The 26,167-nt window shown below is 40.1% G+C and overlaps 1 protein-coding gene across 17 annotated transcripts in view; it reads left to right on the top strand.

The window, feature by feature from the left end:
- Nucleotides 1-26,167, top strand: part of OSBPL8 (oxysterol binding protein like 8) — an 82,438-nt gene that overhangs the window by 21,651 nt on the left and 34,620 nt on the right. For 3 of the 17 annotated variants that reach the window (XM_046912650.1, XM_046912644.1, XM_046912649.1), the window contains exons 2-4: nt 148-220; nt 6,962-7,065; nt 16,847-16,984. Coding sequence is in view for 11 of the 17 variants with exons in the window: in XM_040651212.2 (XP_040507146.1) it covers nt 7,024-7,065; nt 12,106-12,142; nt 16,847-16,984 (217 nt within the window). In the remaining 6 variants the exon portion in view is untranslated. Of the gene's footprint in view, nt 1-147; nt 221-5,988; nt 6,827-6,961; nt 7,066-12,105; nt 12,143-12,259; nt 12,316-16,846; nt 16,985-26,167 lie in introns of those variants that run through there. The other 14 variants (XM_046912662.1, XM_046912647.1, XM_046912659.1 and 11 more) reach the window with 9 other exon arrangements.

The following is a 26,167-nucleotide window of genomic DNA, read 5'->3' as shown; positions in this document are numbered from 1 at the left end:
TAAAATGATCGAACTTGTCCCTCTTCTAAACATTTTCTAGCTTGTCATCTGTGGGCAGGAGAAACACAAGGCCAGTGTGCCCCGGGGGTGGGGTTCTGAAAGGAAAACAGCTTGAGAGGTGTCTAACCACTGTCTTTTTTTCTTCAGACAAAGGCTGTCCTTGGGCAACGTAATCTCTTCTAAACAATGCTCGTGGTGATAGAACAGCGTCTGCTGTAAGGTCGGTTTGGCGTCCACTTGGTTATTCTGCTGGTTGGCACTGCAGCATCTCGGGATAAAAAAATAAAATATTAGATTTGCCTATGAAAGGTGTGATTCAGTCTTTCCCTACATCATGACAACAAAGCAGGACAAGTCCTTTGAATATTTTATGAAGCTTCATAGATGTTCTCTGTTTCAATTTTAGTAAATGCAAAAATGCTAATAATATTGCCTCTCATTCTTACGTTCAAAAGCTAGATTTAGCCCTTGATAAAAGTGCCTTGTGGAGGCAATGGGACTAATGCTCCGATAACTAGACACCCTTATGCAAACAAATAGCCATTTCTACCACCAAGACCAACAGTTCCTTTGAATCTTGGGGGCAGTCATGCAAAATGTGCATCGTGAAGACTGGGACAGGCTGGGGAGCTTTGAAGTGTACTTGAATGGCACAAGGGTTCCAGAATACCTGCCATAAGCTCTGAGAGGGTGTTAACATTTTTTTTTACCAAAACAAGTTTTCCCATGGGACGCCTGTTTAAGGCAGTAATTCATTAAGGTTGCGGTGGCTGTTCAGAAGCCTGGTATCCTTTTCTTGGCATTCATTGCCATCTACCACTAACAAAGTATAGCTGAACTGTCAGAACTGTGCATCTACTTTCCAATGTTTTTCTGGGTGAGAATTTTTTCAAGTCTTTCTTAAGTGTTTCACCCTTCCTGTTTTGTTCCGTCTGAAAACAGCAATAGAGAAACAGAGGAAGGAGCTTTCTTTGCACGTGAGCTGTTTATTTAGGAAATGAGAAGGCAGGTGATGAAACTGACAGTGGAAGGAAGCATTTCAAAAGAGTGTGTTTGTTGACTTAAAACATTAAATGGCCACAATATGTGGGTAGGGGGGGGGGGGGGGGAAGGGGGCGGCCACGTGTGAGGCATTTGTTGAATTTGGTGTTTAAGCTTTGAGGATTTAAATGTGATTCAGAGCTAACCATGCAGGTATTCGCGTACAACTTCCCCTAGATTATCACTAGTTTTGTCAAGCATTTGTATTTGGCCTGACTTTACAGTAGGAGAGATAGAACTGGAGGGGTTATTCAGCTCTCAGATTTCTCTCTTACAGGATTGCAGAATAACACCTCTCCCTACTTCTTACAAATTCTTGTTAGCATGCATAATATGCTTACTTTAGTGGCTGAAGAAGATGTGATTTATTTTTTTTAACAAGGTCTTCTACTCACTTTTGACCTTTCTGGACAGATGCCATTTTTACCACTAACTCAGCTTCAGTTTCTGCTTTCTCAGAACTGCTCTCAACATGCGGCCCTTGGCACGCGGTGACATTGTGTTAAGAAGCTGGCCTGATGTGTAGCTTGTTAATAGAGCATACTCAGTGTGTACTCGTGAACTGAAAGAGCTGGTGTGTGGTCTTGTGCTGCATCCAGGGTGCTGTGTTTCTTCTGGTGCACTGAATTGGAACAGCCTCAGTTGGGAGATGCATATCTTCTTCAGAATTCAGTGTTCCTGCATGTCTCCCACTGCATGGACCAGAGTGAAAGTGCCTGCTCCCTGTCATATGGCTGCTGAAAGATACTTGAATTATTTGAGAGCCTTAGTTTGATTACCCTGGTTAGATTTAGGATTTAGACTACTCAAGTTTCTTAAAACTCATCCATTCCTATTAGCTCTTAATTTTTAAGAAACTTATCATTATTTTTTTCTAAAGCCCCTATACCGCTCTCAAGGGTACTATTTTAAGCTTTCATACAGGCTTTACTGAACTGAATCCAGTGATAACCACAGCTGAGAACTGCTTACATGGGGCTACCTGGTGGTCCTGGTGGACACCAAATTGACTGTGAGAGAGCAACGTGCCCTTGTTGCAAAGGGGAATGATGCTCTGGGCTGCAATCACAGAATCACAGAATGGCCTGGGTTGGAAGGGACCTCAAGGATCATGGATCTCCAACCCCCCTGCCAGGCAGGGCCACCAACCTCACCGTTTACTAGACCAGGTTGCCCAGGGCCCCATCCAACCCGGCCTTGAACACCTCCAGGGATGGGGCATCTACAACCTCTCTGGGCAGCCCGTTCCAGCACCTCACCACTCTCCTGGTAAAGAACTTCCCCCTGACATCCAACCTAAATCTTCCCTCTGTCAACTTAAAACCATTCCCCCTTGTCCTGCTGTTATCTACCCTTTCAAAGAGTTTACTCCCTTCCTGTTTATAGGCTCCCTTCAGGTACTGAAAGGCTGCAATGAGGTCACCCCGCAGCCTTCTCTTCTCCAGGCTGAATAAGCCCAGCTCCCTCAGCCTGTCTTCATAGGGGAGGTGCTCCAGTCCCCTGATCGTCTCTGTGGCCCTTCTCTGGACCCTCTCCAACAGCTCTCTGCCTTTCTTGTACTGGGGGCTCCATACCTGGACACAGAGTAATAGAGTGCAATAGAGTGCTGCCAACTGGTCGAGAGAGGTGATTATTCCCCACCATTCAGCACTGAGGCCATACTTGAAGCGCTGTGTCCGGTTCTGGGCTCCCCGGTACAAAAGAGGCATAGATATACTGGAGATCAGCGAAGGGTCTCAGAGGAGGGAAAAGCTGGAAGAGCTGGAACTGTTCAGCCAGAAGACCTCTTAGTGATCCTGAAGGGAGGATGCAAGGAGGATGGAGCCAGGCTTTTCCCAGGGTGCCCAGTGTCAGGACAAGAGCCAGTGGACACAAACTGGAGCACAGGAGGTTCCCTCTGAGCACCAAGAAGCAGAGCACTGGCAGAAGCTGCTCAGAGAGTCTGTGGAGTCTCCTCCTTGGAGATCTTCAGAAGCCATATGGACGTGGTCCTGGGCACCCTGCTCTGGGTGTCCCTGCTGAGCAGGGGTTGGAGCAGATGAACCCAGGGGCACTGCTGACCTAAATGATTCAGCGATTCCCCGCGGAGTGTTTCTCAGGTGCTGTTGTGACTGCAGAAAGGACTTAGGTCAATTGTTGCCCTCCCTGATGCCAATGCAAACAGCTGGGTTTCATTTTTGCTAGGGTGCCTGTCTGTGTTTGTTGCCGCACTGATCTTTGAAGTCAAGTAATTACACCCGTGTCAGCGTAACAAAATTTAGAGTATACTGTTAGCTGATAACCATCTTGGGCATTTGAAGTGCACTAACTATTCTAGACCTTAAAGAAAGAAGGCAGGTGTCCAACAGATTAGCAGGTCTGTTTTGAGGTCAGAGCCCTGGAGAATGCTTCCCCCTTGGGCAGGCCAGAGCAGCGCGCGGTATCCATTTCAGCAGGCACTCGCTGCGGCCCATTAGTGGGTCACAGATGGGGCCGTGTGCTTGTCTACGAGTTACTGTGTTGGAGTGTAAACTGTGATACTGCAGCAGATCAGGAAACAGCAGCACAGTGCAAATGGGATACCTAATGACTGCAGGTGACAGTACTTAAGGACGAAGCTAAAACCTGCTTACATCATATAGCCTGCAAAGATTCAAATGACTTGGTCCATTGATGAAACAGCAGTGGAAATGAAATAGAGGCGTTAGCATGACAGGCTGTGTTGTGTGCTAAGTGGGATCTCCCTTATGCTTGAAATGTGTGCTTCTGAGCTAATCACCCTAGATTATTTTCACAGTTGGAGAGAAATAGCTTATTTTATAGCATGATTTGTCTAACTGTTACAGCTGCTTTAAAATGAGCAATACCTTTCTAAGTGCCTGTTTGTATCTGTTGTTTATAAAAGAAACAGGATTAGCTGGGCTATCATCATATATTTATCTTGAAACAATTTCGGTTTGTGAGCTCTTCTGAACGATTAATCTCTTAAGAGGTGTGATTATGGAATGGGAATGTCTGTAAGTTAAAAAACCCAAGCTGACCAACCAGACAGACAAACAGATTGCTGCTGTTGGTGTACGTGGTGAGAACAGCAAAAGCACATCATAAAGGCCTCCCAAAAGCTAAGAAGGTGGTGATTTAAAACTGGGGTCCTATTTTCAAGCCTAATGTTTGGGTTGTTTGAAGTAGAAAAGACTGCACTCACTCTTGGAAGCACCCGCACAGTGACCTGGCTGCAGCTGAAAAATACATCTCCCCTGTCCTAAAATCTGTATTTTTCAGAATAAATTTCTTCTCGAAGCTGAGACTTATTTTCTTTTTGTTCCAATACGCTTTTGTTAGAGATCCCTTTTCCTGCTTTGGTATTTATTTTGGCACATTCAGATCCAGTGTTGTACACTTCCAAGTGTAGCCCACTATCTGCTGATCTGTGAAACAACGCAGGGGAGTTCAGTCCTCTATCAGTTCTGCACCTGCTCTGTTCTTGCCACTGTTCCAACGTGGGCAGGCAAAGCCTTCCCTCCCCTGTAACTCCTCTGTGGTGCACTGGGCTGTGCTGGACTGTCTGCTGCCTGGCCACCACAAAAGGCAGCAAATGCCAAGAAGTGGATATTAGGGTAGGTGTCGTGGGTACCACCTTTGGGACTGAAAGCAGGGAAGATGAAGAAGTGGCTGCTGTTTTGTGGACAGACAGAACAGAATGCACCAGGAGTGTTACCAATAAAAATCAGAAGTCAAAGATATCTGGTAAAAATAGAGATCTGTTTAAAACAGCTTTAGGGTGAATGTTCCTGTGTCAGGAAAGATCTGTTTATTTGGATAACTGAGCATGGCAGCGACTTCGTGCAACTCCGGCAGCTGACTAACTGCTTTAGGTATCAGTGTGTACATCTGTTTGCAGTGTCACTCCTTTTTCATCCTGTTTCAGAGTGCTTAGTGTTTCCGTAAATTGAAGGTGTGTGCAGCCATCCTGCTGCTGCTCAATAGCCTGCTAATAATAGAGCCCCAAATGGGTGTGGGGTGAAGAGATGAAAAGGAGCAGCCTGCAGGAGCGTGAAGCTGTTGTGCCTCGGTGGTCTGCACCCCGTCTGCCCCTGGGGAGGCAGCACCACAGTGCCTGCTGCTCCTGGAAGTAAAGCTGTGGGGATGAGTTCTGCCCGTGGTAATGTTATCTTTCACCTCAGTCATGTCAATTAATCCCTTATAATAACCTCCCTTTCAATGGATAGTGTTTCTAATTTAAATGAAGACATCCAGGCATGTACTTCCCAGTTACATGTCATCTCAGTACTTGTTGAGGTACATGATTAAGGTCTCTCCTGGTTCTTGAACTGAGGCAAAGAGAACAGTAACCTTTGCAATTTCTTAAGCACAATGACAGACTATGACTTTGTTTAAAAAAGTTATCACTTTTGTGTTTCAGCGGCGTATCTTATGGTAATTTAGTATTTCAGTTTGCTATGGTGTGTTAATTCTATTTGTTCTGCCTAAGGGAGTTTTAATTCCAATGTGCTTTATGTAATACAAGAACAAAAACTATGGTAATAAAGGAACAGTTGAACAAGCACTTGTTCTTTGTAGTGAGATTTTCTTCCACAAGTTTGCATTTCTGAAGGCAGGCATGGAACTGCACGGCCAGGTTGGTGTGTCCTCCCACTCCTCTTTTCCCATCTCTCTCCCTGTCCTCCTGCAGCCTCCAGCTCCCAGAAGGCTATGAGACCACCTTCCTCTCTGCTCAGTTACTCTTTCTGCTATTGCTTGAGCTGAAGCTATGGCTTCATGTGTACCTCAAGCACAATATGCTAATACTGTAGCTTAAAAAAAATTCCAGCTTCTTCATGCTCCTCTTCTTGCCCAAATGTTCAGCATCTGGCTTCTGACTCGGCTTCTTCCTGCCCAGTCCTTCTTAGAAAGGAAGAAGAAAGTGTCCTTGGGCTAATACTCTGCTGACTGCTTGCTCTGGCAAGAGGGCAGGCAGTGTGAGTTGTGCTTTGAGGCTGCTGGGACAGCTGGTTGTTCTCCTGTGGGATGCTGCCTTCCTCTGTTTCGTATGGGCTGGCTTGCTGCCCTCGGTCCTGCTTCGGTCTCTTCTCTGAGGCCGTGGAAAGAGGGGCAGAGCCGTGGGTGAGGTGGGCATCTCTGCGCTCATCCCATCTTCATCTGCTTCCCTCTTTGAACCCAATAAGCACACGGTTAAGCCTTCCCACTGAGCTCTGTTTCCAAACCCTTTTCTTGTCTCACTGTTGACTTCAAATGTGCTGTGAGTACTGAGGTTTTTTTGTAGCTTTTGTTCTCTATCAGAGAAGTAAATAGGAAGTATCAAGAGAATGAGGCATTGTTTGCCAGATTCCAGGGCAGTGACCATGAACTGAATGCCCAGGCGTGCCACAGAGGGGCTGGTTGGCTTGAATAATTTAATATCTCTGTTGTGGTTCCACAAAGTAAAACATGTCTGTTTCTGAAGTTAAATTGAGAAGCTCTTTGTCTCTACTATTCCAGAACAGCTTCTGTATCTCCAAGCAGCTTATGTGTGTGTGTGCTGTGTCTGCAGGGCAGGAGCGGTGTGCTGCTGCTGACGTCTGGAGTGAAGGAAAAATGCAGGGGGAAAATGAAGGATTTCCCTCTATCTAGCTTTTATTTATTTATATATTTGCTTATGTTTTTCAGCTCTTCCTCATTTGTTGCAAGCGTGCCTACACGTAAAGGCTTGCCTTTGTGAATGTATGTGGAATAGCTTTTGTTTCGTTTTGGCCATTTATTCAGAAGCTGACTTCTCCCTTCACTCCTGAAAGGCTGAGTTTTATAGGTAGTGTGTGCATTTTGCAAGGAACCATAATACAGAGTGCATATAGTAGAAGACTGTTCTTTTATGAGAGAATATGAGAGATTTTTAATGGATTACAGACACATTACTTTGTTGTTGTTGTTGTTTTCTCTCCAGGACATTGAGTGGCAGGATGGAAGAACTGTAGCTGGAGAAGAGACGCAACACGCTCTTTCAGCATGGAGACTGTTCTGGTTGATGGGGAACTTGACAGAAATTCAGTGAGTAACTTAAATGTGGCTTCATGTATTCAAATGAAAACAAAGATGTTTTTCCAAGGAGAAGGGCTAAGCAGCTTGGAGTCAATACTTTTCTGGTAAATGCACTTGATACGTTATGTCTTATCAACCATAGTTTGGTACACTCTAATGGCAAGAGGGCTCTATGTCAAGAAACGTCTGGTTCTTGGATTTATACTTCATGCATCTGAATCCCAAAAGAAAAATATTCCTGTCATTCTCACTTGTTAACACTGTACTAGTTACTTGCTATGGACAAAAAGAAAAATACAGTATTTCTTGATGGAATGAGGGGCAGAAAAGGAAGGAAGAGAGGTAATGATGTATTTCCAGGTTCATTTCAGGTATAAAAGTTGGTGATCTGTGCGGATTATAAATTTTCTGAAGTAGTGAATCTCCCAGCTCTCTTTCCAAGCACAAGTTAAAAACAGGAAGAGCACAGTGGGTGTTGTGACACTTAGTCATCATCAGGCTGTCAGAATTATTGAAGAAATTCATTTTTCCACAAGCTATGTTATGTGAAAGCACTCTAATAACCGAAGTAGGAAATGACTTTTTCCTTCCAAAGCTGCTTTCTGATACAGAGCGCTGCCTCCAAAAGGCAAAATGGATTCTGTAAATTGAGGTGAATATGAAGTTTAACACTTAATTAGCAACAAACTTTTTTTTGTGATAGTTCAACTACCACCTGAAGATATTCATTTGATAAGATAAAGGCAGTAAGAAAATACTTCTGAGACAATCATTTTGAGATTGTTTTACAGCGCACTTAAGAATTTGTGGCTTTTTTTTTCTGTAGTTAAAAAGTTCCCTGAATTGTACAGGACAAATATGTGTACATCCCATGTACAGTGCACTCTGAGTATCATCTGTCAACTCTCTAGTAGGATATTCTATTTAAAAAAAGCACCATCAGTTCAATTGCTGTCCTCCTTAACCTAAAAAAAGGTTCACTGTAAAGTTGAAGGTAATTGAAATTTGCAACTTCTGTTTTTGTGACAGGCCTTCACAAAAGCATGGTTTTTTTAAAAAGGTGTCTTGAAGTGAGGCTGTGTCCCTTTTACTACATAGAAATCTGAGGTTGGGCAGGTCCAGCACAAACTGGGATAAAAAGTGATCATCTTATATCACACCTTCCATATAAGCACTAAGCCTGAGTTTGATCAGTATGTAGTTCAAATCAGTGGTAAATTTTTGTTCGAGAGCATTTATATGGGAAGTGTGAGCTTTGAAGCAAAATTGTTTGTTGTACTGGAAGCTAATAGGCTACCTCTGAAATTGGGAATATGTACTTTTATGATTTTATTTTTCTAATAAGTCTCCTTTTGAGATCGTTCATTTTGTCCAGACGTTTAGCTTCAATCTGTTGATACCTATCTTAAGTTCCATTTGTCTGATTCAGGACATAGTTGAGCTGTGAACATTTTGCTACACAATTTAAATTTGCAATGTAAGTTCTTTGGAGCATTTCTAGAAGGTGCTTGAAAAGCTGGTTTTAAAAGTTTCAGCTCTCTTATCTGTTTTGAGTTGGTTTGGTGTATTTTCTTTTTTGCTTGCATGTAAAGTTAAAACAGAGGAGATCACAGAACTCAATACTGTGAGCTCTTCTTTTTAGAGTCTAGTCTACAGAGAAAAGCTGTAGATGAAATGCTTATCCCAGGTAGTTACTGTATCTGGATTATACTGCATCTGTATTAAATACCAGCAAACATTTTTCATAGTCTTGACACTTACGGTAGTGCAAAATACTGTGAATACTTTGGTTTGACTTGTTGAGAAATGGTTTTGCCTATTTTTCTGAAAAATAATAATTTAAACAAGCTTAATTAGCACAGAGAACAAGATATTTCATGGGAACATTTGTTGTAAAGTTTGTTTTTTAATTACTACTTTAAACAACTTTGAAATCAACAACTTTTTACCAAGGCATGCATTTTATTTTGCATTTGGTATAAAGTTGTACACTCAATCTTTATTTAAATGCATCAGCAGATGGCAAAGTACCTTTTTTTGCCCCTCAAATCATAGTTTATTGGTCCTTTTTACTGATCAGCTCTGCAGGCTGGGTTAGTGGCCCTGAACTTAATTGAAACATGACTAATACTAGTGATTTATATGTAATAAAGATGGCTTCCTGAAAATATCTCTCTTCAGCAGGCTAAAAATTCTAATTCGGCTTTAAGATGTGTATTCAAACTCAACATATTAAGAATTTAGTTGTAGGTTTAGATTGTAATGCTAGTAAATATTTTTAACATTTATCTCTTATAGTGTGAGATTGAGACCTGCTAGCATGACATTCACTTTTGCTTTTGCCTAATCTTCAACAGGAAAAGGATTTTGTTTTATAGGACAAGTTGGCAGATGTAATTTTAGGCTTAGTGGCAGTTATTATAAGCTTTATCCCTGAGAAATGAATGTCTAAAAATAATGCTTTTCTGAAGCACAGAGCAGCTTTTGTATGAGAAGAGTATTATTGCCGCTGTTGCATGAGGTGTTCTGTGTCGCTGTCCTTCATTCCTTGGTCTTGAATAGCTGAAATGTTACTGGGAGGAGTGCTGAGCTTTGTATGGTTTGGTAAAAACATTTCTAATTGAATACACCTCAGCAGAAACGAAATCATTTAATGTTGAGAGCCTCTCTTGTCAGAAGATTTACTCTGTAACTGAAGCTTGTCGTCAATTAAGTAAATGTGAAAATACAGTGGACTGTCTCTCTGGATATAAGTATATATTGATTTCTCTTAATTCTTCATATTTAAAATAAAAATGATGGGAGATGAGGAACGGGAATGCCCTGAGGGGGCATTCTTTTCAAAGCAGTCTCTGAGGCAGTAAAATGATCATTTTTTGTTTCCTGAGGGGTTTGAATTACTGATCTGCAGGGATAGGAATTGCAAATCGTTGAGGTGCAGTCGGCTATTGGAAAACAGAGAGGTCTTCTTGACTGAAATAATCTCATTTCCGTATTTTAACGTCTCACATCATGTTCAGAATATTCCTCTGGTCTTAGGTAAATGCACAGGACCACCTCTTTCTAATGAAGGGGCCGCTGACCAGCAAGGAGCGTGGTTTGATGTGTAAACAGAATGTTTATTGGGGAAGATCAGGGACAGAGTTAGCCAGGCTTGTGTTTCAGTCCCTGGCATGGGAGCTGTTTGTACCAGTGCATAGGATTAACCAGGCAATGCTAAAATATTTACGCAAAAGTCCCTGCATCGTCTCGGGTGACCGGTTGCCCTGCTCTGTGGTGTCATGTTGTATCTTGGTCAAACTGCTTGAGAAGCAGGCAGTGAGACTGAACCCTCTGCTGTGCTTTTTCTCTGTGTTCCTTCAACGCGTAAGTATGCGCTGTTAGCAACCGCGCTGTCCGAGCATCAGAAACTTCTCATCTGTGTGCCTGTTAATAATTTATTTTGCCCATTCTATTCTCTTGCTTTCCGACTTGCAGCGTGAAATAAAGCAGACCAGCACTGAGCATTGGCGCTTCAAGTCCTTCCATCAGCTGCTGGATCTGTTACTGCGGGCTCTTTCCTCGCTCTCTTGTCAGTAATTCTCTTCAAACTGTAAACAGCGTAGGGTAACACAGTTACAATCCAAACACAAGTTTTCTCGTTGCTAAAAAGCTGTACCTTGAAAACTGTTCAATTCTTGTATACGTTTCATATGCTGGTACTTAAACTTGGCTGGTAAGTTCATGGGTTCCTTTAGGAGTGTTTCCCTCTGACCTAAAGTGTCTGACAAGGGGCAAGAAGGCTGTTTACCAAGCACACTTTATTTCAGCTCCTCTTGTTCAATCACACCTATTTCCATCAAGTGCAACATTATGAAGGAAGTGTTCCCTCATCTTTGCAATGATTTGTCCTGCAGTTCCACAATTCTTGTTGCAGTGTTTTAGGCTTGCTTGTCACCGCATGTTGCAGTGGTGATTTAATGCCCCTTAGCAGCTGTGGGGGATAAAAGCCTGTGTTTTAAGAGTCTCCTGCTTGTGAACATTTTTACTTTTTTCAAATTTGCTGTTAATTAGTTCTGATAACAGAGAGGCAGAACTGAATGAATTAAAGCAGGGTAAAGATTTCTCTCCTACTTGGAAATGGAGCAGGAGGTTTTTGCTGAGGTATGGTAGGTACAGCTTTCTTGGATTTATTTTGATGTTAGAAAGGAAATGGCATTCCATGCTGATCTGTGTGCTGGCTTTCCCCTCTTTTATTTTTTGTGTGTCTCAGAAGTAGTAAACCTTTTGAGACATGGGTGGAACTTACCTTGTCTGTACACTGCTGAGCACAGTGGGATCTTAAACCCATTGTGGCTTTGGGTAGTAGTGACTTCTAAGAGATTCCAATTCTGATCTCAGAAAGGTGTCCAAACTGTTAGTGTGTGATTGTTCTCCTGCAGTAGCCACATTACATGTATCTCAATGGGAGGTAGATACTTTTTTAATGCAAGTTAGTTCTTTGGATATATTTTGATACAAAATTTGGCTTCTAGGTTGATGTTTGCCTGCCAAAGCCATTAGGATATGGCTTTAGTGCTTTTGTACTTGTTTGTACACTAATGATCATTTAAGAGCTTTTTTATTTCTGAAACACCCGTCTGAAAGTGGACCAGTTTTGGAAATAAATCTTGTGTTATTTCAACTTTCTTTGGAGCTTTGGCCTTCTGAAAACATTTCTGCTGGAAATTTCGTAGTGTACGTTATATATCAAGTCATAGGAGCAGGGAGAGATTCCACTCAGAATTAGCAGCTTAGTCAGTTGCTCATCATGTACACTAACCATACACAGTGATGCCTTCTAATGGCTTCTTTATTAGTATATTTGTCAGTTTTGTTGCTTCGACTTTTCTGAGCCGCTAAGCCTCATGTGGTCTTGGCTTTGGTATTGAGGTGCATGTTGTATTTTAGCCATGAACTAACTCTGTTTTCATTGTCCTTCTTTTTTCCTGCTGCTGCTGCTTCTGTGCACTTGCTTCTTCCTGGCCTGGATCTTTTTGTTTGCTGTTCTTCAATTGTATGTGTACACAGCATCATGGTGATAACAGAGACTCTCATGGACCATCAAGTAAGTGAAATCACCTTTACTATGGTATTTTGGACATAAGTGCATAATAGGTAGCCTCTTTCTTTGCAAGCGAGCCCGTAGGCTAAATATTTGGTTTTCTTCTGTCTTCAAATCCAGAAGCTGAGATACAGTTGAAAATTTACTGTTTTGGAAAAAGAAAAATCCTTCAAAAGGTACTGTAGTGTAGATAATAAAGACAAGGAAATAGTGGTTCAGAAACAAATTTATTTTTGCACTTTTATGTTTATGGTGCTGTATGGTTTAATTTCACTAAGTTATTTCAATAAGTCATCAGAAATCAACTGGTGCATATGCTGTCATAGTCAAAGATTGACTGCTGTTTCAATAGAGAGAACTTCTGTGTGTTCATGAGCATGCAGTCAAAGATTGACTAGTGCCACTGCTTCATGTGCATCAGCATGATCATGTGATTGGCAGAGTAATTGTGCCTGGGATTTAGAGTTTGTGCATGTGAGGGAGGGACAGGTGCAGGTGTGGATTTTCTCCTTCGTAAGAAATCTGTGCAGAACCTATGATTTTAATCAGTTTTTGTGGGCTGTTCATTTACCCCATACCAGGTAGAGGGTTTCTCTTTATGAAGAACACATTCTGATGAGGCACATTCTTAATATGAAAATGGTATTTAGTCATTGAGATACTTACCTTTTGGCAATGGAAAGAATTCTTTTAGCATCTGACCATTCATTTTTCAAATTAATACATGTTGCTACTTTCTGTAATAATAGATGTACAAAATAAACTTATTTGAGGTTTTTAACTCTGTCTTGCAGATTAATGCACAGGCTGCTGCTGGCTTCTTGTCTCAATTTATGATATATAATTAATGGCATCCACAGCTTCTGTGTCTTCTGAGCTGTGGATAGGAGATACAAAAAGTCTCCCAGACTTTGATTGCAAAAAACCTCACGATCTAATGTAAAAATGGACAACTTGCTCTAAGTGTACCTGCTTGAACGAGGGGATAGAACAGATGAGCTCCAGAGATCCCTTCCAACCTTAACTACTCTGTGATTCTTTGAAAAAAAAAAATGAGATGGCTGTGCTATATAAATGTTTGATCTGAAAAGCTGACATTTACTAGAGTGTACTCATCTGCATGCATAGAGTTCCTGAAGCCTCTTTTTTCCACATTTTGAATTTATTTTTCATGGGGTTTTTTTTTCAGTGAAAGAAGTAACCATGCTAGCTGCTAGAAAATTCCTGAAAACAGTATTTAAAAGCTTACTGCTAAAATAACTGCCTAAGTAATACTTCTAATTTACCAACGTATAATTTTCCTGATTTTCTGCAAGTGGACCTACTGTTGCTACTTAGACAGTAAAGACTAATGCAGAACTGAATTTGTATAAACCTTTTCCTACATCTCATGTCCTTGTACTGTTTGAAAGTGTGTAGGCACTTTGATATGCTCATTATGGAACAGAAAAATTGGCAGTCTACCACTTCAGTTAGTTTTCTTCATAACTTAATCTGTTGAAATAAATTGGCTGTAAAGACCTCAATTTGTATTTCTTCTGATACATAAATCTTACTGACAATCTATAATTAGTAATTTGATTGCTAGTAGTGAGAAATAGAAGTATAAATTATCATCTTAAACAGTTCTGTTGGTATTCAAATGTGCCCTCCAAAGATTCACAAAGAGGCTTTGATGTTTACTACTTGATGTTTCTTTTTTAAAATAGCATTCTGCTTAACTTCAAGGAGGTAGATTATATGAGTTTAAACCCATTCAGGTAAAGGATAGGATGAACTAACATCTTCTCTCTCTTGGATGCGTGCTCTGAAGTCTAACCTAAAGTCTAAAAAAATACGTAACCGCTTCAAGGCCATTGAGTGGAAGAAATGGTTGGCAATGCTATTGTATCTTACTTGATGCGCATGCTGAGTGTGTATCTACTATATCTACTTCTCAAGTTGCAAAGATGACATATGAAACCTAAGAATTCAGTGACGTGTTCCCCGGGATCATTAGAAAAATCAGATTTTGGATATCCATGCCATACAGACCAGATCAAGAAGCTAAGGCCTCACTCTTTAGAAGGTGTGAGTGCTTTGAAGATTAGTCAGAATTTGAGTGTGGGTCTTGAGACTTACCGCTGTTCATTAGTTTGCCAAGATTTTACTGCAGGTCCATGTGGACACCCAAGTTTAAAACTAGAAGCTTCAGTTTGGTATCCTGGGCAAATGAGAAGTAACACGTTTGACTAGGAACATCATTTATTCATTCATGTTAAACTTTTATTTCAGAAGTGAGCAAGACACCAGAGTTAATGACCGTTGCTCTTTTTCTGAGAGATAAACCTACTTTATTTTGTGAACTTACTGAAATTCCAGGGTAAAATCATTTCTGACTTCAGATGAGTTAGAAATTAGCCACAGGATCATCAGTCAGTAAACGGATAATTTAAGTATGTGCCGTAAATTTTTTTTAGCTTTCATAAAATCAATCCATCAGAAATTATAAACAGCAGCAAAAGAGCCTCTTCAAATTGCTGAGCTATTTATTAATATGTAATAATTAAATATTCCCTCTTAAATAAAAGATCTACTTCCAAATGTTAGGTGTTTGATTTGATGACATACTAAAAACTGAGATTCATTACATGCATAACTTCTCCTCTCTCATTCCCAAATACTTTTTCCTTTCCTTTGAAATAGTTTTGTTTCTGTGTAAGGTTCCAGAGCTCCTGCCATAAGATGCTTAAGGTTTTCATTTATATAGGTTGCCAAGCATAGAATTATAGAATATCCTGAGTTGGAAGGGACCCCATAAGGATCATTGAGTCCATCTCTTGGCTCCACACAGGACTGGCATCTTAAAAAATTAGGTCATTAGTTGATCCTTTATATTAAAATGATGAAATCTTCTTAGTATTCTTATTCACTCTTTCATCCTGCAGGTTAACAGGTATGTTACTTGGGACACGGTTTAGCTGTGGGCTGATAGTGCTAGGTGGGTGGTTGGACTTGATGATCTCAAAGCTCTTTTCCAGCCTAAATGATCCTGGGCTTTTGTTCTGCCTGTCCTTGTCTTCCCCTTGCCCTGAAGGAAATATCTTGGAGCATCAGGATGAGGCATTGGAAAGTAGGGAGATAACTTTTTCTTGTTCGCTGCTCCAGTGCACATAGACATGCATGGTCTTAACTGATTTATTTCCATTTGTTTAGCACTTTTATAATGTTTTGTGTTAAGAAAGGAATATTAAAAATCTCCTGTTAATCATTTGCCAACTTTACAGATTGAATTTCTGGAAAGCCCACTTGATTTAAGAAATTCAGCCTAAAACAGCAGGCATGTGCACAAGATGTTATATAGTGGGTGATACATAACCTTTCTTGCATGCCTACAGAGGAGCATGAGTTTAAATGGGGAATTTGGAGCTTGCTATGGATGTTGCTGAGTTAATATCATGGAATTTAGTTCATGCTTTTCTAGAACTTGAGTGCTTGCTTACCTACTAAACTACAGGCAAATATCTGAGAAATTATTGCATTGTGAAAGTTAAAAAACCAACCAAACAAATCTTTGTGAAAACCTTTGTAAAAGGTTAAAAAGGGACACATTTGAACCCTGAGCTAGGAAAGTGAGCTTTTTGCTTCCTTTTCTATCTCCTCGCTTTTCTTGAGCAGCAGTCATGGTATAATTTATCTGGAGTAGAGTGTTAGATGGTTTATCTGTTGTTGGAAAACATTACAGGTGGGTATCTTAGCATCTTTACATTCATCGTAATGCCTTGTGGTTTTTTTCAGCTTTGCTCAAAAAGCACATTTGAGTTACTGTAATAATAGTAGTAATGAAGCTAAGAAGACAGCCTGTATACCTGCAGGTTCTATCTAGAAGATTGAACTTATTTATTTTGACTAGATATCCTACTGGACTTTTATAACTATTTTGAGGAAAGCTGGGGAACTCTCTAAAGTGAACAGCGTTATAAGTTACAATCTTTTAGGCAGGATGTTGCTTAGTAAGCATCTTCTGTTTTTCTTTTAATCTCTTTTTGTCCATACATCTAGTTCCAAAGCCCAGATGTTACTGAGTCAGCCATTCTTACCCTATCAAAAAATTTACAGTTCGTATGTGCAGCTTAAGGATAAAGTATGAACATCATAAACAGGATGACTGCCTAGCTACCAATAGCTAGAAGAGATCAAACAAGTCCTTTTCAAACTGATAAAGTTCAAGGAGAGGAACTGTTCTGCTTTAAACCTTTCCCTTGATATATTCTCTACATGATCTTTATTAATAAGATGCATTTCTTTGATGTTTATGTATACACTCATTCATCTTAGCTTTCTGAGATGCTAGTACAGCTTGACTGAGCAAGCTGTTTCCTGGGTCAACTCCCCTGTGACTAGTTAAACCAAGTAAAAAAAGAGGCAAAGAAATCCTGATTTCAGAGCTTAAGAAACAGCTGAGTGCTGTGTTCTCGATTCAGTAGTAGCCTGCAGCTTTCACACATCTACTAGTCTTTGTTTTCATCTTCTGACTCATATCTTAGACCAGTCTTTCTGGATCCTTTCTGCCATGCCCTCCCAAGCAAATCTTTGGTTTGAAATCTTCATTTTATAGAAAGAAGTATTTCGCAAGACAGCATTTAATCCCCGTGTCATAAAAAGCATTGAAGTTGATATAAGTCTATACGCAAGCACACAGGATTGAGCATCCGTTTTGTATTTCAGCAGTGGTAACAAACAGCGATGAATCGCAGCTTTTAACTCCAGGAAAAATGAGCCAGCGCCAGGGGAAAGAAGCTTATTTTACTCCAACCAAAGAGTTACTCCAGCCATCTCTCAGCCCAGCAACTGCTCACAGCCATGGTAAGGCAAACTTTTTTTTTTTTACAGAGGTTTTGAAGAACTTAAATGCTGACATTACCTACTTCAAATATTAGTTCAAAAACACTGCCCTCCACAATAAAGAAGTAAGGAAGAAAGTGTATTAAAGTATTGCAGGTAATTTCTTTTGTCCTTACATGTTAATCTGAAACAGAAGAAAATTACCACATGGTGCAGTACTTTAATGAAGTATGCTGTGACTTGTGAGAGAACAGCCCGCATGATGGAAAATGATTATCTGTGTATAACCTTGTAATTGATGGTCACATTAATGTCTCTGGTATGCAGAAGTGTTGCGATACACTGCCTAAGCCTGGAGCCCTTGTTCATTAACAATTACTTCTGTAAGGTCCTTCTCCATTTGAAAGGTAAAAATCTCAGCACTGCCTGCCAGTCTTCAGCCCATTCTCTGCTTTGCTAAACCTGTTAAAAACAAACCCTCAGTGTGAACTGATTGGATCCACAGCAAAACGTATCAGTAGACCTGATGTGCTGATAGGTTGTTTAAATGCAAAAATAAAAAACAAGCTGCAGTTGCTCTCCTTGTACTTATTTGAGTTTGAAACTGTTTGTCTTACTGACTAGAATAGAATTATAAATGTTTGTGGTGGTGTATGCAGTCTTTTTTTTTAATAAATTGGTACTCTTTTTTGATCTTGTCAGCTGTGCTAGTCAGCTATGGTTACTCCACTTCTCAACATGACTGGTGTTTCTGAGTTGACTTGGTACAAGCCTCCCAAACTCCTGTGATATGATTTGTCCCAGTAATGATGTTAGTCATAGTAATAAAGCCAGATCCTGAGGCATCTTTGAATCATTTTGCTGTTTTCCCATTCAGTGTCATTGACATAAGAGGGGAAGTACTTTTAAATCAAATATAGTTGTTACTTTGTTGGATCTAGTAGTCTTTTATTCTTTTTTAAGAATTACAGTAGTATTTTCAGTGCTATGCATAGCTAGCTCTGATATATTTTTTAAAAGCTGCTGTAATCTCACTGGAAGAGTGCTTGATGTTTTCTGACTTACGTTGTGCTTCATCTTGAAATATTTTCTGTAGCATATGTATATGTAACTTCTTTGTAACATTTATTGTTTATTGTGTGTTCTTCTGTGTACTGTGACATACCAGTGACCATAGTCACTGGTACCTGAATGCACCCTTAGGAGATGGGCAATATAAACAGTCTGAAAAGCTTCCTAGGCACAGCACAAAAGAGAATCAGCACTGAAAAACATATGACACAGTCTGCAACGGTTTGGTTGAATATACGTAAAGGAAAGCTGTGACATGAGTATTTTGGCTTCTCCTGCTGGACGGTTTATCCCCCGTTACCTAAGTTATAATTCCTACTGCCTGAATAAAGTAATTTTCATGGCAAATCCTGTTTTTTAGAAAACTTGTGGTTAAAAATGAGTGAGTTGAAGCAGCTAGTGGAGATACTGGTGGTCGTGGGCAAAGAGGAACCAGTCGACGAACACGATGTCTGTCAAATCCTTTGACCAACAATCCAGGGAGAAGTGTAACCTGGTGCCTGTCCTTGGCACATCTGCTGGAACTAGCTTAATTTGCGTCTTCTGGTCATGTCTTAAGATCCTAATGGTAACGACTACAAGTATAATTAAAGTAGACGAGAAGTTGAATCTTAAATATAAGGGAGCAGAGGTAAAAATTTAAATGTTCAATTATTTTTAGCCATTGGCCTCCTATTTGGAACAAAGAGTGAGCAATATAACATACCACTGTGAAGTTGTAAGTGGTGTATATTTCATAATTTCAAGTACTCTCATGTATAAATAATGGGTTTTAACTTACATGAATGTAGTTCTTGATTTCAGAAAGTTTCTATTTTCCTACACTTGGTTTCTTAGTGTACTTCTTCCTTCCTCATTCCTTACCAGTGCAGATCTGTTTTGCTAAGCTAATCATGGGAGTTATGTCTGCATGATCTCATCAGTTTAAACAGAAACTTCAGAGTTTTAGTGCTGAAAGGTTAAGTCAGCTCTATGTAGCCTTAGTCCTAAGGTTGACTTGTAATTTTAATTAATGTGGATTAAATTTCTTTCTGCCATGCCCATCTTATTATCTAGAGTGTCAGAGTAAGCCAGTCTTGATTGACTGTGATTATATTTTGTTTTGGCAGTACTGAACCTCCAAATGTCGTGGCTTTAAGTTGCTCAGTACCCAAAAGCCAAATGCCATCCAGTACAAAGGCTGAGACACTCATGTGCTGAGGTTCAAGTGACATGAAAACAAATACAGAAATTAGCCTGTTGCCTCCATAGTATGCAAGAAATGGTTTAATTCTGGAAAGCCAGCAATACAACTCTTTGGTGGAGCTCTAAGCTCAGCCGCACAGATGAAAATGTTCTGATTACAGACATTCTCAGCATCATGACTCGGGAGCTACTTGTGAGCAAGTTGAGGCTTGAACAGCTCCATGTTGAGGTGATCTTGAAGACGTTTACTGATTTCCAGCCTTCCCACCCCCCCACTTTTTACTGTATATGTTTAAGCAGCCATTTCTAGATGCCTCCATTTGGCGGCTCACTCAGTAAGGCTACTTTGCTTCTTAAATCAAGGTGGGAAGTGATCAGAGAGAGCTAAGGATTTGGTAGTAATATGTACAACAAAACTTTTTAAAGCAGATCTTTTTTTCCTTATACAGTCCTTAACTGTGACTTTTGAAGTCTGTGTTTCTACTCGTCCTTTCCTAATACCTGCCACATGAGCCCCGTCTCTGACTTGTCAGTGCTGTATATGGAAATCTGGGGGTTTTTGCTTTTTTTTTTTTTTTTGACCAAAATGTCAGTGCAATAGAAAGGAAACTTCAACAAAACCATGTTACTACAGTTAAAAATGAGCATCAAAAATGCTAAATCCGGGACCGCATTTTCAAAAAGTGTAACTCAGGAATGCGCTCACTGATGTAAGCTGTTTATGTCCTTACACAAATTACTCCTGCTAAATTGGATTCTTGTAAATCCTGTTAACTCGGACTTACATCAGCGTGCCCCTTTATTTCTGTGTGATAAAGTGGATTAATATAGAAATACCGATCTCTTAAAAAATACGAAAAAATCAGAAGCCTCCTCAGGAAGGGGACACCTTCCAACCTGTAAGTATGCAGTTAAAACATTTCAAACTTCTTATGAAAGTAAAATATATGCTTAACTGATAAGCTGTTCTTGTGATGAAGAGAGAAATTTAATTAAGGTAGCAACATCAAGCATTCTGTAATAAGGTGTTTGAAAATGTCAGACATTTTTTTCTATGGCTTTATTTAGTGAGAGCTGTGCTGTTGTTTTTTGTGTACCACTGAGTGTGTGTTACAAAGCATACATGGAGAAAAGAAATGCTTTTTGGTTTTGATCATGCTGATAGCATTCATGTGTGTTTATTTACTGAGGAAATAGTCTCTGAGTTGAATTTTTAAGGGTGTGAGGAAGTGAAAATCCGCCAAGAGGGATACAAAATTCACTGCATCCATTATTGGGAAATCTTACCATTCTAGATTTTTGTGAATTTGAACTCTTGCAGGTTGAACAACTTGGAACAACATGCAGGTTGCAATAATGGGAGCATCATCCAGACTTGAACAAGAGCAGATACCAGTGGTGCTTGTGTTGACAGTATTCTAACTTATACTTTAAGGCTGTCAACTCAGCAGATGATGCATTAAGATTTCGGAGTTCTGATTTCTTCATTTCCCATGGTGAACAGTGACCTGTGCTGACAACCTTTCTGGCTCAATTTAATTGCATCAATACTCAGTATTTCTATCCTTATAGAAGGCATCAACGAGTGAAAATGTGAGTAGTATCTGGGAGAAGTATGTTACCATGATGAAGATTAAGGAGGAGATATCTTACAGTAATGTAAATCTTTGTGCTAGATAAACAGCTTCCTGCTCTTTATTGAAGTCTGCTGCCTCCTACATTATTTCCTGAAGCATGTAGTATTACAAAGAAGTTGTTTCAGTTTGTTGATTAGGAGCGAGGGGAGAAAGAGAGATAGCTCTTTGTGTTTTAAGGGCTTGATTGTTTTAATGTGTTAAACTGACGTACTGTATGACTAAGTGAATGCTTGTCACGTAAGGATAAGCCCTGGACAAAGGTGTCCAGAAGGAGCTTGAGCTGAGCTAAGAAGCAGGATCTGCTCCTCATTTCTAGTAGAGTAGTAGTAGCTGTTAATTCATTTTGCACAAGGATGAATGTGTATTGTCTGTAACTGAGAAACAGAGTAGCTTAGGTGCAGGGAGATGGGTTGATGGTGGAAACAGAACGTTTGTGCTGCGAGTAATGATGATCGTGATGAATAGAAAGGAGAAGTTGATGCTCCTTTTGCAGGAGAGTAAGAGCATTTTTGGCTGTGTAGAGCTTGTGCTAAATACTGTTTGCTCTCTAGTAAATATCTAAAGGACGTGGTAGGATTTTAATCTGTAAGAAGCTTTGGAGAAAAATTTGGAGAGAAAATACAAATTTCACTATTCTTAAATGAGAGAGAAGATGGTGAGTGCAAAATAAACGTTTTCAAGCATTAGTTGCTGAAGGACACTTGCTAACTCCTGGAGGGATGAGATGCCTTTGCAGCTATGCTAACCAAGAGAACATAAGACTTGCACGAATTACTGTCTACCTGAACAGCTGACAAATTAAAGGTGGTTCGCTGTAAATCCATACAACTTGCAGCTTTTAAAACCATTCGTTTTCAGGTAGGTTGGCTCAGCTGACAGCTTCATTACATGGCAAGAAATACATGGCACTCCAGGCTTGGGATACCGTGGAGGTGACTGTTGTGTCTCACTGGCAGGTAGCATGCAGGAGGCTCTTGAAATGTAGCATGTGTGTTACTGTGATTCAGTGGAAGGAAGGGTTCAGCCCTGTGTTAGCAGAGTCGAGTCTTTTTAATTCACTAGCAGCTATTTCTGAGACGGACACTCTGTTTTGGATGTTTGGGCAGGTTGGTGAGAGCCTGTTTATGGGAGTGCCCAGAGCTGAAGCAGCAGCAGAGGCGGTCTGTGCTGGAGTTGGAGAGAAAAGTCCGCTGTGCCTGTATCTCCAGGCATAGGGTGTTATCAGAATACAGGGATTGGACCGAATAACCTCCAGAGGTTCCCTTCTGACCTCTATCATTCCAGGACTGTAAATTCTGATCTTTGATTAAAGGCCAGCTCCTACTTTTCTTTCAGCTAGCATTTTAAAAATGTTATTATTGCTTTTTGACTATGATGCTTTCAGATGATAGATCTTCCCCATCTGCCTGGTTGCAAGTCAAATTGTTTTCTGGGCAGTTGGATTATATCTAATGGTTGATAATGATTTCTGGTTTTCTTCTAATGTTTCCTTTGACTTTTCTGCTGTATATCCAGACAGACTTAATCATGCAAATAACTTCATGCAGTCTCCTGTTTCACTCAGCTGTATCTATCCTTTGAAAAGAGAAACCGAAGAATGACTAAATAATTGACGATAATATGAGCAACTTATTACCAAGCATGTCATGTGAGTTCTTTTGTTTGTTTTTAAACTTAGTTCATCCTCACTTAATACCGACTCAGTACTAACAAGGGAACTGCTAGAGGTTTGGTGAGACTCCTTTTATTTTGTTTTGTTTTACTTTGTTTAAGCAATTCCATATTAACAGTAAATGGTACTTCTGAAGTCAAGCACCTTCTCTTTTGTATAAGTATAGCTAACGTCTTAGAAATGTTTTCTATTGCCACGTGGTTATTTCTGTCTAAAATCTTGCAACCCTTAGTACTTTGTCTTGGTTTCTCTTGCTGTGCACTTGGAAGGTATTTTGTCTTACTTTGCCCTTTGATGCTGAAGAAGGGCTTTGTAATCTGGAGTGTATAGAAACCACGTGGACTGCTGGTTCTTCAGGTAGTTCTGGATTCATATCTCTGTATTGCTGCAGGCAGGCACAGGTAACTGGCCTCAGTGATGTGAGTGGTCATTTTTCAGCTTTGTGTATAGCATCACGTAGGTGAAGCCTCTGCAAAACTGTGCTGCTTACTTGGAGTAGCTTCACCGATACTTTTATCAAAGAGAATGTTAATAGGGTTCTGTTCACCGTAAAGAGGGAAGGGGTTTGACCCTTTGTAGTTTGTTTTTCGTTTGTGTTGCCAAACTGAATTTCTTGTGAGGGTGAATATGTTTAGCTGTGTGTGATTAGTCTTTTGAATGTATTATCTTAATGTCCTGCTTTCTTACTGTAATGCACGCTCTGGCACATTCCTCTGCAAGTCAGTGTCTATTTATTAAAACTTGCCATTTCTGAAATGCTGCTCCACCCAGCATTTGTGGCTTGGGTAAATTATGTATGCTCCTTTCTCTGTGAGTTATAGCTTTGTGAAAGAATGGTGCTGGGTTTGAAGGGCACAGTAGGGCTGATTACTACGAAACTTCTCAAACGAGTTCTTTTTCTCCATGTAAATCTCAGCAAAGCCGGTGTACTTGAACCTGAACTGTGACCTTGAATTTTGTAAGTGCTGAGATGAAAAGTGCTGAAACCTGAGCAGTGAGTGAGCAAGGCTATTTGCTTTGGCTGGGAGGAGCCGAGCAGGAGCCTTAGCAAGCGACGAGGTGGAGGCAAGTGCAGTTGCCAGCGAGGCGCTGGGAGTCTTGGTGCTATTTCATAAACCATTCTTAGGCATGCCTCTGGAATTTACTCCTCAGCTAGACTGCATTTGACCTGGAAACAGTAGAGAACAAAAGAAGATTTGGTGACAGAAATTTGCCACTTTAAACTACCGCCACAACGTGTAGCCTCATGGTTCACAGGTCATTTTTGTGAATCAAATATTGGTATCTGAAGGCAAGTACATCTTTACTATTTTTTTTCTTCTTTAATAGGAGAAAAACACTTTTGCTTAAATCAGCGTGCAAAAATTGTGTTGGATGAAACTTGTTTGTAGGTATGGTAGCTTAGCAGTTTGCTTTTACCATTTTCTGCATACTGTACAGAATGTGCATATAGTACATGTAGGAAATTACTTAGGATGTTTTCATTTGCTGGACTGGGAGGAGAAGAAGCCTGCTGGAAACATCACGTTGTTGAGATGTCAGAGCAGGTTATTGTCAGACTTGAAGAGTGAGTGTAAAAAGCTTCCAGCTTCTCTGCTACACTGTCAGTTTTCCTTTCTCTTTCTCCTCCCTTTGGCTTTTACAGAGTTTGGTTTTTAAGGAGATTTTTGGGCTTCGCTTGCACAACTCTGAGAGAAGGTATTTTTTACTTTGCATCAGTAGGTGTACTCAGAGTTGTATTATTACAGCAGTATCAATTTGTTTAAAATCTTCATCATTTTAAGTTACTGAAATCTGTGTAAAAATAATTGTTTACAGTTCCTCAGTAGGATAGTTTAGAATATGGTTTGATTTTTAGAATTCAGTTTTCATGGTTGGCAATTCCTACCTGTACAACTCCAAGAAGTTTTTTTTATAAGTCTGTGCTTTATTTCAACATTGAATATTTATTGTTTGGATAAATATTTTAAAACTATAATCACACATTATCAAAAGTGCTCATGCGTTGTTGGAGCTGCATGCAGTGCCTACTTGCTTTTTAGAGTGGCTGCGCTAGGATTTAAGGCAGTATCCTGAAAGAATGCTTTAAGCACAGGACTACGATGTAGTTTTCAGACAGCATTTACTAGTAAAGAAGCTCTGATAGAGTAGCTGATAAGAGAAATACATTCTGTCCTTGAGAAAATGTGAACAGCGCGTAAGTTTTCCTTCTCTGAAAAGATGTTCAATAGTTTATGATTGGGGATGGATTTTTTGTTTTGTTTGTTTTTCCCTTGAGATAGATCAATGAAGTGTTCCAGTCATGGACTTTCTCTTCTTTCTGCTGATGTAACCGTTACATGAAACAGAAAACAGAAGATGTTTTCTCCCCTTAAGTCTGCTATTATGAAATACTTAACTTTTGCACTGTGGCGTGCACCTGAGTACATTTAGACCAGAGTGTGGCTATTTTCCTGTCTACATAGACATTGACAGCTATCTGCTGTCTGCCATTCAACTTGGCTGTAGTTCTATTTGAGAATATTTGGAAACTCTGTAAACTTTCGAGCTTTGTATGTTAGTGCATTTTCTAAGTATACCATTTATTAAGGCACGATGCACTGAATGTATAAAGGAATAGAAGGCTTCCTGGGATGTTAGTTTAATGAATGATGCTAATTCTGTTTTTATCAATAGATTGGCTCATTCTGTATTAATTTATTTTTAGGTTGGAAACAGGGAGGAAAAGGATTTTGTTTAATGCATGGTGGCTTATGAAGTTCGCCTTGCCATTGTTGTATACAGAATGTGCAGACAAGAGTGCTTCCAAGCTACTTGAAACATCCTTTCAGGTTGTTTCAGGAATAAAATTCGTTGCAGAGAATGAAGAGGGTTTCTGGAAACGTACAGTGCTGAGTGTGTGGGGAACAGAAACCTTTTTAATACTGCGGGCTGATTCCCAAGAGTGATTATAAATTTTCATTTACACTCACACTATAGAGAAGAACGCTCATTTTTTATTAAAAGTTACAGATTTCTTTTGGTCTAACAGCCTTTCTGTTATGTGTCAGTTATCTGCTTCTGCTTTAAAGTAATTGATCATACGTGTACAAGTATTAGAAGCCGTAAGAAATCACAAGCTGTTCCAGAGGTGGAATTTTTACAGCCAAAGCCTGATATGTACTGTTCTACCACTGCATGTGGAAGTGAGATATGAGGATGATTTGGTGAGAGGAAGATGAACTACTTTTTCCCCTCTCCTTTGTAGTGGTGAGATGGTCATCTTTTGACAGAAGGCTCAGAGTCTGCTGCTCCTGTGCTGCTGCTGGATTAAAGGAAGAGGTGCTTAGTAGCAGCTTCCTTGGCTGGGAGGTAACTTCAGAGAGGAGAGGTGCAGCTATAACATTATCACGATTGGAAGTCTAGCTAAAGATTCTAGTTTGCCTTCTAAATGGAGGAAAAGGAGTAAGGAGAAAGGTTTTAGACTCTGATACAGCTTGGCAACATGAAACAGTGCCAAGGGACCTGAGAGAATGAGGCTGGAAATGAGGGATAAACCTTCAAGATTTTGTTGTTCCCTCAAGCCCCTGGATATCTAGCCACTTCTCAGTAAAATGAACATAATGTCTGGTTTCTCCCTTCGCTGTGCCCATAGGTTTT

Source organism: Gallus gallus, chromosome 1, assembly GCF_016699485.2.
Source record: "Gallus gallus isolate bGalGal1 chromosome 1, bGalGal1.mat.broiler.GRCg7b, whole genome shotgun sequence".
In the NCBI taxonomy this organism is placed as follows: Eukaryota; Metazoa; Chordata; class Aves; order Galliformes; family Phasianidae; genus Gallus; species Gallus gallus.
This window is presented reverse-complemented; position numbering and strand designations above follow the sequence as displayed.